This window comes from Sinocyclocheilus anshuiensis, unplaced genomic scaffold (assembly GCF_001515605.1).
Source record: "Sinocyclocheilus anshuiensis isolate Anshui unplaced genomic scaffold, SAMN03320099.WGS_v1.1 scaffold429, whole genome shotgun sequence".
In the NCBI taxonomy this organism is placed as follows: domain Eukaryota; kingdom Metazoa; phylum Chordata; class Actinopteri; order Cypriniformes; family Cyprinidae; genus Sinocyclocheilus; species Sinocyclocheilus anshuiensis.
The window spans coordinates 506615-518780 of NW_015539859.1; the positions used below are offsets into that span (position 1 = coordinate 506615).

The following is a 12166-nucleotide window of genomic DNA, read 5'->3' on the forward strand; positions in this document are numbered from 1 at the left end:
TTTTCAGACCGATGAGCTTTGTAAAAATTGACGCGTTTCAGAAAGGCGGGGCATAGAAGAGAAACAATAATGTACAGTATGTGGAAAATAATGTGTTTTTTTAACCTTAAACCGCATAAACACATTTCATTACACCAAATACACAAAATAATGTTCTTTTTAGCAACATCATATGACCCCTTTAATATAGTGATATTAAAAGTTCAAACTCTGCAGAAGAGCCCAGAATATGAATGCAACGCGCAAAGTTTGACGTGTTTACCTCCTACTGTAAAAAAAAAAGTGGCAACATGCAATTTAAGCTATTTATACCTGTTCTTACTCTTAAATTTAGTTTTGTTGGTTTAACCTAATATATTTATAATGTTAAATAACATTTTTAATATTTTTACTTTTTTATAAAATGAATTCATTTAGCTGTTACCGAAGCACATTTTTAGGTTATCATTACACTTAATGTGGCTTAATGCATTCACACATTAAAAGACCACATTCACTAAAGCTACACCTTGATTATGCAAACTATGAATTTGCTCTGGTCCGCTGCTGCGCTTCATTGCTTTAGAGCAGTGGTCACCAACCTTTTTAGGCCCAAGATCCCTGACCTCGGCCTTTCTGAAAGACAAGATCTACCTATTGAAGAATTGATAGAAAAAGACATCCCAGATTGTACTTCAAATTTGAGGCCTTTTACTTAGTATTTTAATTAGTGATGCGCCGATCATAACCGATTCAGAATTTCTTTTTCTTTTCTTTCTTTCTTTTTTTTTTAACTAGCAAATTGGCTGATTCTGATACTGATATTTAAGCAAATGTATTTATTGGCTATTTGCTTTATAACAAACAAACTGGCTTTAAACAAAAATATCTAGCCATTTGAAATTAGAGGCAACCACTGCATTTTAATCACGATCTGCACGGGCAGTTGTTTTTTATTTGATCGTTTTTCGGCGGGGATCTTCCAGTAAAATTCACATTCAAGGGACTAAATATCACATTATTGGGGTCGCCTATACCCGCGGACATGAACAACAACCCGGCAACAGTGTTAAAGTAGCCCAATTCTGCGGGAAAACCGCGGACTTGGCAACACTGCTTATGAACCGACCGCACTATAGCGTTTCCTTGTTGCGCTTTAGAGTTGCGCTTTATACGGAGGAGAAAATGCCATTGTCATCGAAACTTTTCTCAAGACAGTTCCCTTCAGTGATACATTAATATAACCCCAGAAATGTAATGCATTTTTGTACTTATTTTACTGTTTTTTTCGGGATCTACTGGGACAGTGATAAAGATCTACCAGTCGATCGCGATCAACGGGTTGGCGACCACTGCTTTAGAGGTTCAGTACACTGACGACTTGTCACCAGACTTTGCCATGCAATAGCTGTCCTTCCTTCTCGAAACTGAAAGTGATCAAGGCACAGTGTTACAAGAGAGACTGTCCAGTTCAGTTCTTCAGAGTACTGAGAATTAGCGATGCTTATGCAGGCCAGTGTTTGAACTGAGACGTGCGCTGGCCATTAGCCCACATGAACTTTACTGAGCTTACTGTTGAATAACATGTGTACCGGGGGCCTAGAACAGATGTTTGTGTAGTATTATTGTTGAAGGATCCTCCTGCTATTGCTAAAAGAACAATCAAATCAGAGCAGCGGCACATTTGCCTCTACGTTCATTGACTATAGCCTATTTATTCCTGCAGAGATTTCAGTCTGTCTAAAACGCGATATCAAATAGCCTAATGTTATTCAATAACAACATCAAATGCATCAATGCAATGATAAACCATCACATTCATTACTGTTAAATCAGTTATGTGATTGGGGAGACGGACAGTAGAGTGTTGCAACAGGTGCCAAATTAATTTTCATACATGTGTCCTTTAATAACACACTGGACTATATTCTCAGCACATTCACTGCATCGTATGTGTAAATGCAGATGTTTAAGTCCACTGGTTGAGAGACTTCAGCATATTTCTATGGTGACCGTGTCACATGATTTAGTTGAAATACTTGATTTCCTCACCGAATGAATATAAGATATAATACATTAATACTGGTCTGATGCATCACAGTTTGTCTGAGAAACAAGTCTATAAATTAAAATTGGCTGTGGTTTCTTTTTTAGACCTTATTCAAGTGGTCATGAGAGTTTTTTGCATGAAAAACAGTCATATAACTGTAAAACACATTCTGACCCTCTTGTTGATTACGCTGCAAATGCTTGATAGTGCTCTACCTTTTTATTAAACCTGAAACCCTTCTTTAAGAAATGAATAGCTCTAGGTGTGTGTTATTTAGCAATCTGATGTGGTCTCACAAGACACAAGATGACTGAATTACTAGAACTGAAACTAGAGAGCATCCCAGTGAACTCAAATCAGTGACAGAAAATCCATGAAAAACTTCAGGTCACCTTCGAGTCTCACATCTGGAAGAATAAAAGGGCTGCATGAGCACTTCTTAACACATTCAGACAGAAGATTTCAAACCATGTTGAAATGTTTGGTACTGTAAATGCAGCCCACATATCAAAATAAAGTCACCACTTCAATTTCTGCAATAAAAGGCTGCATGATTTTGCAGATGTGCAGATTTCAGCACACCCAGAGACCACCAGCCTGTTCACTCACTGTATGATACATTACACCTGCCAAAATCACTCGCTCCAACCACATACCAAAAGATGGGGTGAAAGGTATACTGTATATCGATTCCAGCAGGCAATTATGAAGAAATAGTTTATGGATTTGACAGTTTTCAATGTTAGTATCCAAATCTAATCTTTGAATAAGCTAAATGTCCTGTATATTCTGCAAAGTTATTTCAACTATATATAATGCATCATTTTTTTATTCAATTTAATATTATAAATGTAACTCTGCATGTCGGGAAACCCAAATGCACACAAGCAAAAAGTGTTTCTGTGAAAGTTTAAGAAAAAGCAAAGGTTTGAGCCCCAGGGCTGATGTGATTTCTCACAGCACCAGTGATATCTGTCACGTAGTAGCAACATTATGTGTTTTTTTTTTTTCAAAAAATAAAAGTTTACAGCACCTTCAATTATCAGCCCAGTCTGCCGTTGTCAAACTGTCTTTTATATGCGCACATTTATTCTGCTATGAGTGTCGTTCAGACAAACTGCCAAACCCAATAAATACAAATATTATTTTGTTTTCTTGCATTAAATGTCCTATGAAAGCTACAATGCTTCAATAAACTAACAGTGGCCCCACTGGTTTCTTTCACATTCTCACAGCACCAGTGATATCTGTCACGTAGTAGCAACATTATGTGGTTTTTTTTTTCAACAAATAAAAGTTTACAGCACCTTCAATTATCAGCCCAGTCTGCCGTTGTCAAACTGTCTTTTATATGCGCACATTTATTCTGCTATGAGTGTCGTTCAGACAAACTGCCAAACCCAATAAATACAAATATTATTTTGTTTTCTTGCATTAAATGTCCTATGAAAGCTACAATGCTTCAATAAACTAACAGTGGCCCCACTGGTTTCTTTCACAGCAACAAACTCACAGTCAAAGCCATATGAAGAGTGGATGGATTTTAAGATGACATCAAACCACTGACACATTCATGACATCACAAGCATCCTCACTGAGCACATTTCTCATCAGATATCCTGGTGCGCGTGTTTTTCTTCAGAGTGACTGCAGCATGAAGTGAATCTAGCTGATCACTAATTTCACATCAATCATTCAAACTTTAATTTTGTTCCACTCATTAATACTGCATACCTGCATGCTATTATAAATATAAATATCATTCTTTGGGTGTGTTTCATTTAATAATGTGCCTAATGACCTGAAGATGTTAGTATGTCGTACGACCTATAATATACTATCAGGTGTACAAATAAATGATGAATTGTCAGTGTCATTGGAAAGCCACTAATGAGGAGTCTTCATCAAACTGGACTTAAGAAAATAATTACAAAGTAGCCAAACAGTGCATTCCATTGCTATGACTAACAATAAAAATTCTAGTACAGTATACAAAAACTCTAGAATATGATCTAAATAAAGGGGGGCATTTACTGTACCCGAAGGATGCCGACTTCCACTGTCGGTTTGGCACAGTTCTCTTGCACACGGCTGATCTGAGGCTGCTGGGACTGTCTGTCGTTTCCACAGGAAGAGAGGCATGTCTTCTGCAGACAGAAGCGCAACTCAGACACTTCACCACAGTCTGCAGCAGAACGTCCAAGCTTAAATACACGTGGATGCAGAGCTCCCAAATGAAAACTCAAAACACCTTGCAGGGTGTTAGCAAGCACTCAGAATAATAATGGCAAGCACTCACAGGGTATTGTGGAGAATAATGGACATCACGTTTAAAACGCTTTAAAATTCAGAGAATATTCACCATCACCAATACAATAGAAGTAAACATACAACATACCTGACGATTCTTGTACTGCCATATTCTGACCTGAAACACAAAAATAATTAAAGAAAAAAACATATGTAAGCAGAGTAGAGCAAATCGAAATCACATTTAGTCTTTTTAACAAGTGCCACTGCAGAATTAGAATTATGATAAATTCCAGCATATATTTCAGGAATTAATTTTATGCACTGTATTCATATATAGAGTACTGCAGCTGTGACGTCGAAACCCAGAAGACTAATGTGCCACTGATTCCCCTTGAGTTTTTATAATGGGTTTTGTTTTAAAATTCATGAGTAAAATAAGGTCTGCGGTAAACATAACTTGACGATACTTGGACATTTTGCTCTACAACATAATTTACACACACCCATAATGAAAACACAAATTTTGAGGCAGTTATTTATTATTTTATTTTTAAATAATGTTTGTAATGAATGTAAGTAACTACATAAGCTTTGTGTTTTGTGTGCAGTTTACGCTGTACAACAGTACAACGTATCATCAACACTATTGTCAAGTTATGTTTACCACAGACCTTATTTTACTTACAAAACCCTATTATAAAAACCCACAGGAAAATCCCAAGGGAAACCAGTGGTGAATTAGTCTTCCGGGTTTTGACGTCACGGCTGCAGCACTCTGTACTGTCAGCATCTGTGGCCATGACCCACCTCACATATTAGTGTTCTAATGTCAAATATCAACTCCAGTGCATGCAACTTTGAGAGTAAAACTATGAATCTGTGCCACTGGCTTGTATAGATATATTGGCTTTAATCTTTAAAAGTTGCTGACTGCTCAGATTGCACACTCTGTCCTGACTGAATGCAAACATCATGTTGGAGCTGGATGGCAAATGCCTGCGGTTCTGAGGGATCTCAGGACTGTAACATTACAACAGAAGCCATTAAGAGGTGAGTCTCCTCTCAGCTGCCCACTGCACTGTTTGCAGACGCCACTGTAATAAACGTCAGGTCACTCCACAAGAAAAGACGCAATGAACACATCGGCCACTGCTCTGATTTACTGTTGGCTTCCTGTGTTATACATAACCCCTTAAATGTTAATTTGTTCCTCACATAAAGCCATGGCTTCAGAAGAGTGCATTTATAGTGTATGGGTCATATACTTTTGTGAAAAAGAAGTGCATTCAATTGAATTGAATGAGCACTTGTAATGTAAAAGTATATTTTTGATACTGATGCAGCTGTTTGATTGAAAACTGATGAATTTCTACATATTTCATCTACTGTAAATAGGGTCCTTATTGGTTGCCTTTCAGTCGGTCCCACTCGATGTCACGTCAGGTGATGACCGACGAATTGGGATCTAGCCAGAGAGACCAATCCGCTTCGAGTGTATGAATTGCATGAGCACTTGTAATGTAAAAGTATATTTTTGATACTGATGCAGCTGTTTGATTGAAAACACTGATGAATTTCTACATATTTCATCTACTGTAAATAGGGTCCTTATTGGTTGCCTTTCAGTCGGTCCCACTCGATGTCACGTCAGGTGATGACCGACGAATTGGGATCTAGCCAGAGAGACCAATCCGCTTCGAGTGTATCTAAACTAGCCAATGGGCATTGGCATGTGGAATTCGCATCTGGTGCCACACCTCGCAGCGCAGATATAAGAGGCAGCAGGTGCACTGCATTCATTCATCCTTTCGCTTTGGAGCTGAGTGGTGGTGCATCACTACTGCTCTCTACTTCGGTGATTGCAAGAAAAAAATAAAATAAAAAAGCGAGTGCGGGCGTTACGACAACAGCAGCACAGCACAGCACAGTCTCACGGGATCATCAAAGATCGTGCAGACAGCAACACCAGGAGTGTGCGGTGGCCAGCTCCCCTGCGTGCTTCAGCACTAGAAAAGAGCAATCTCTAAAAGAGCAACACAGGTGATCGCGTCTTTTTAAAGATGTCTTATTACCCGTGTGTTTCTGGGTGTGAACGTTTCCTGGCGCCTCAGGACGGTCACGATCGCTGTCTCACGTGCCTGGGCATTAGTCACGCTGAGAAAGCGTTCGTGGGTGGTGCATGTTCTTCTTGTGGGGACATGACCATCTCGGAGTTACATAAAAGACTCAGCTACGTCAAACGTGGTGGAGTCCCTCTGCCGCGATCCAGCGTTCGTTCTGGCACCCGGGGCGGCGCTGCGTCCAGTGGAGTCAGAGGTGATTTGAGGATCACGGTGACGGCTTCCCCAAAGGGAGTTCCTCACCCCTCAAGCACTCCGCAGATGGTGGAGTTGCCGACAGAACGTGCTGGGCCCTCTGCAGGACAGAGTGCACCACTCGTATCCCTCGGTGCCCCCTCTGACAACCAGATGTTGATCGCTGCATCGGAGGGCGAGCTCTCTCTCTCCAGGGATGGCGGCTATGCTTTCCCGGGCCTCGTGTGGAATCCTCCACCGCGTCCCCGATCCTTCCAGGCTGGATGAATGGTTTCTCGGTGGGGGTCGCACTGGTTCTCAGCGCCTCTCTCTCTTGAGAGAACAGGGTGTTCGCATCCTCAACTATCTCGATGACTGGCTCATACTCGCATAGTCTCGCGATCAGTTGTGCGCACACAAGGACCTGGTGCTCAGTCACCTCAGCCAGTTGGGTCTTCAGGGTCAACTGGGAAAAGAGGATCTCTTTTCTCGGCATGGAGTTGGATTCGGTCAGCCAGACAGCACGTCTCACCCAGGAACATGCTCAGTTGGTGCTGAACTGCCTCAAGACTTTATCAGGCAGGTCAGCGGTCCCACTGAAATTCTTTCAGAGGCTCCTGGGGCATATGGCTGCAGCTGCGGCGGTAGTTCCGCTCGGTTTTCTCCATATGAGACGGCTTCAGCACTGGCTTCATGGCCGAGTCCTGAGGTGGGCGTGGTTCAGATTACACCGGTCTGCCGCAGAACCTTCAGCCTGTGGACGGAGCCCTCGTTCCTTCGGGCAGGGGTGCCCCCAGAACAGGTATCCAGGCATGCTGTGGTATTCACAGACGCCTCGGCCACCGGCTGGGGAGCCACGTACAATGGGCATGCAGTGTCAGGGGTATGGACAGGTCCCCAACTGGATTGGCATATCAATTGCCTCGAGTTGCTCCTCAGAGGGCGCCTTCGGGGCAAGGACGTTCTGGTCCGCACGGACAACACTGCGAACATCGCGTATATCAACCGGCAAGGCGGGTTACGCTCCTGTCGCAAGTTGCAACTCGCCCGCCACCTCCTCCATTGGAGTCAGAAGCATCTGAGGTCCCTTCGTGCCATCCACATACCAGGAGTGTTCAATCGGGCGGCCGACAAGCACTTCCAGGGGAGTGGAGACTCCATCCCCAGGCGGTTCAGCTGATTTGGAGGCGGTTCGGAGTTGCTCAGGTGGACCTGTTTGCATCTCCAGAAACCAGCCATTGCCAGTGGTTCTACTCACTAACCGAGGCAACGCTCGGCACGGATGCACTGGCACACAGCTAGCCACGGGGCCTGCGCAAATATGCGTTCCCCCAGTGAGCCTACTGGCACAGACACTGTGCAAGATCAGGGAGGACGAGGAGCAGGTTGTGTTAGTTGCTCCATATTGGCCCAACAGGACCTGGTTACCGGAACTCACGCTCCTCGCGACAGCCCCTCCCTGGCCGATTCCTCTTAGGAAGAATCTGCTTTCTCAGCGACGGGGCACCCTCTGGCACCCGTGTCCGGACCTGGGGAAACTCCATGTGTGGTCCCTGGATGGGACGCGGAGGTTCTAGGTGAACTAACCCAAGAGGTAGCATTCACTATGGCTTCAGCACGAGCTTCGTCCATGAGACGGGCCTATGCTCTGAAGTGGAACCTGTTCATTGAATGGTGTTCCTCTTGCCACAAGGACCCCCGGAAATGTTCGGCCAGAGCCGTGTTTTCCTTCTTGCAGCAGGAGGTTGAAGTGTAGGCTGTCCCCCTCCACCCTTAAGGTTTACGTTGCTGCTATTTCCGCCCACCACAACTCCATAGAGGAGAGGTCGGTGGGGAAGCACGATCTGGTCGTCAGGTTCCTTAAGAGGGGCCAGGATGTTAAATCTTCCTAGGCCTCCCTCCCTACCCTCTTGGGATTTGGCATTGGTGCTAAGAGCCCTACAAACTGCCCCATTCGAGCCTTTGGAGTCAGCTGAAGTTGAAGTTTCTTTCTATGAAAACCCTACTCCTGACTGCACTGGCCTCGATCAAGAGGGTGGGGGACCTGCAGGGATTTTCGGTCGATGAATCATGCCTTCAGTTTGGGCTGGCTGACTAAAGTGCAACACTGAGACCCCGGCCCAGCTATGTGCCCAAGGTTCCTACCACTCCCTTCAGGGACCAGGTAGTGAACCTACAAGCGCTGCCCCTGGAGGAGGCCCTAGCTTTGCTCTGTCCCCAGGTAGTGAACCTGCAAGCGCTGCCCCTGGAGGAGGCCCTAGCTTTGCTCTGTCCTGTATGCGCACTGCGACAGTACGTGGATAGAACTCAGAGCTTTAGGACCTCAAAACAGCTCTGTCTGTTACGGAGGACAGCAGAAGGGGAAGGCTGTCTCCAAGCAGAGGATGGCTCACTGGATAGTGGATGCCATCACCTTGGCCTATGAAGCACAAGGTGTGCCCTGACCGCTCAGGCTGCGTACTCACTCCACTAGGGCTGTTGCATTGTCCTGGGCGCTGGCTCGTGGTGCCTCGCTAGCAGACATTTGTAGAGCTGCGGGCTGGGCGACTCCTAACACGTCCGCTAGGTTCTATTGCCTACATGTCGAATCGGTTTCCTCCTGTGTTCTCACCTCAAACGGGTAGTGGCACTGAGAGGCCCGGTTCAGAGTTGGCTTGCCTTAACACCTAATTCTCCAGAGAGTTCACCAGGCCTTTCAGCCAATGAATTCCTGAAACCTGGTGTGAGGCTAGTGCCCATATGAGTGACCCTGTTGGGATCCCATATATGTATGTCCACGGTACAGCAGTGTTAATTTCGTCAACGAAGACGACGACAAATAAATGTTAAGTAAACCTACTGTATCTGAAAAATGAGTTTAATTAGTATCTCTTTCGAATTTGTCTTATTGTCTTATTCTGCTTCTTTTTCAAAAATTATACAGCTTCACACAAAGACTAGACTAAAACTAAAATTAAAACGGATATGATAGGGCATGCTTTCCCAGTGTTATCCAAGTCCTACTGTTGGGTTGCTTGAGGAACAGCAGTAGTCGACCTCCTCTGTGTAGAGCCCGGTCCTATCGTCTGCGTAAAGGAAGGGTCAGGAGGCCTACACAGGGCACTGGAGGGGGCAGCACCTGTGGTGCGTTGATAGGGATTCCCAATTCGTCGGTCACGACGTGACGTTGAGAGTGACCGACTGAAAGGGAACGTCTCGGTTACATGTGTAACCCTCGTTACCTGAGGGAGGGAACGGAGACGTCACGTCCCGTCGCCATAGTTGCTGTACCACCGCTGAGGCCTACACAGGGCACTGGAGGGGGCAGCACCTGTGGTGTGTTGGTAGGGATCCCAATTCGTCGGTCATCACGTGACGTGACGTCGAGAGTGACCGACTGAAAGGGAACGTCTCGGTTACTTGTGTAAACCTCGTTCCCTGAAGGAGGGAACGGAGATGTCACGTCCCGTCGCCACAGTTGCTGTAGCACAATCTTATCATTTACTTTAATAGCATTCTGGACGCACCGAACACTGGAATTATGTATTTTTCAATATCAAACCAGGCACACTCCAAAATGAGACAAACTCTAAAAACAATACAATATATAATAAATAAAAAGTGTTGTTTAAATAAGCGACCTGTGTATTCGCGTTCACCTTCTAATATCTGACTAAGAACCACTTTTTTGTAGAAAGTATATAAGAGGAGTCTTACTGCTGTAGCGGGCTGTTCTCCTGGATGGAGCGCAGTCTGCAGGAGAGCAGGTGCCGCTGGTACTCGTGTCTCAGGCGGCTGTTCTCTGCGCACAGGTCGGACACATGCTGCTCTAGCTCAAAGATGCGCCTCTTCTGCCGCTCCAGCAGCGTCTGCTGGGTCGCTATGATCTTGTTCAGCTCCTTCAGATAGCCCGCTGCCTTCGTCGGATTCTCGGTCCGGCTGTCCATCGTCTTCTCATTCAGCTTTACTAACCGGAGTCAAATATTGCCTCTTTTCTCCAGGTAAAGACGCGCTGTGATATATGAGAGGGGCGCGCGTCCCGTGCTCAGCCATGCTTCTGTGAAACGCTGACTCTGCGTCTCCTGCGGTGGCTTTGTGCCACTAAAGGTTAAATACGGCTATGGCTTAAATATCGTTCCCATCGCAGGTCTGGAAGAAGTTGGTGGTGCAGCAGAGAATATTTGATCCACTTGCCATACAGCACAATACACTTATAAATGGTGGCGCAGTAGCACCCTGAATACACCGCATGCGACGCGACGCGACGCAACAACTTGGATAAACCCGCCGCACGCATAAACAAAGGCTCTGATTGGTCGACTGGTTGTCTGCGTCACGATTCCACCCGCAGTCCTGACGGACGCGTCACGCTTGCAGACTGTGCTTGCAGCAGCGTATAGCAAGCCAAAAGAGTCAGAATTATGCTAAAGATAAATCGCGTTTACATACAAAACGCCGTTTTTACGGCGTTCAAAACAGCATTAGCGCCGTCAAATACGCCGTCTATAGCGTAATTCTGACTCTTTTTGCTTGCCATAGTAGCGTTCAGTTTCGCGTCGCGTCTGGCAGTGTAGCTGTTTTTGACCTGTATTTTAATCATTGGTTTATAGATACAGTCCAGTGCCTTCAACATCCCAATACAATATATGGCAGTTATAGTATTTTTCTCGTTTTTGTTTAAATATCATATTTATTTCCCCATTTTGTACTGTTTATTTTAAATAAATGCCATTTATTTTGATATAGAATGCAAAGACATATTCATGTTTTAATTGTGGCATAAGTGTCCAAAAACGTTTGAGGCCACTTTATATAAATAAAGAAATAAAGCCAGGTGAAGCGCTAAATCAATGAAGTGGCTGCACTAGAGGAACATCATGCATACAGCAGCAACATTGTGAAAAGCAGCTGGATATATTAGACTAGTACTATTTTAACAATGTAGAATATAAATGTATTGCTTCAAATTGTTATTTATTGTTTATAAAGTGAAAAATGACGGTAAACCAACCTTAAGAGTACAGAATAATTTGAATACATTTTGATTCATTCATTAGCAGACACTCTTCAATGATCATGGGAATGAATACGTTTTAAAATAGGGCATACATGAATTATCTACTAAAATACCTTTGACAACTGACAGTAATTTGGTGGTCTGACATAAAGGCAAACTAAAAGCTTTGTAAACCTATATATTAATACCTCTGGTCTGCTTTAGTCAATTATGTGAAGTTGTGACATGATGAAACCAAGCTTGTGTCATTAGTTGTTCAGTTGTTCGTGTTCAGAGGAAGTCTCACAGGGAAAAGATCAGACAGATCGATATTGTTGTGTGTCACAACTTTCCACCTAATCCACATCATTCTCCAGCATGAAATCATAGTCTAATCTGGATTTGGAGTCTCTAGATTAGTGTGTATATACGCTTCTGATCATGAGACTTTCTGACTCATGAGCTGCTTCAGTCTTTCTCTCCATTAAACTTGTCCTGTGATAGTTTTGCTTGCATCCAGTCTTGGATTAAGAGATGTGTTAAAGTCTCCACCAATTACAAGCCTGCATTTAGGAACTTCTGTTCTGAAGAACTGAAACTGGTGAAAATCTTCAA

At 44.0% G+C, this 12166-nt stretch overlaps 1 protein-coding gene across 2 annotated transcripts in view; it reads right to left on the reverse strand.

The window, feature by feature from the left end:
- LOC107684884 (IQ motif and SEC7 domain-containing protein 3-like) overlaps window positions 1-10817 on the reverse strand; it is a 27335-nt gene extending 16518 nt beyond the window's left edge. For both annotated transcript variants that reach the window (XM_016481262.1, XM_016481261.1), the window contains exons 1-3: window positions 10273-10817; window positions 4428-4457; window positions 4069-4176 (exon numbers count right to left, since the gene is read on the reverse strand). In XM_016481262.1, coding sequence (XP_016336748.1) covers window positions 4069-4176; window positions 4428-4457; window positions 10273-10502 — 368 coding nt within the window. In that variant the 5' untranslated portion in view covers window positions 10503-10817. The remainder of the gene's footprint in view (window positions 1-4068; window positions 4177-4427; window positions 4458-10272) is intronic.
- Between the last annotated feature and the right edge of the window lie 1349 nt (window positions 10818-12166).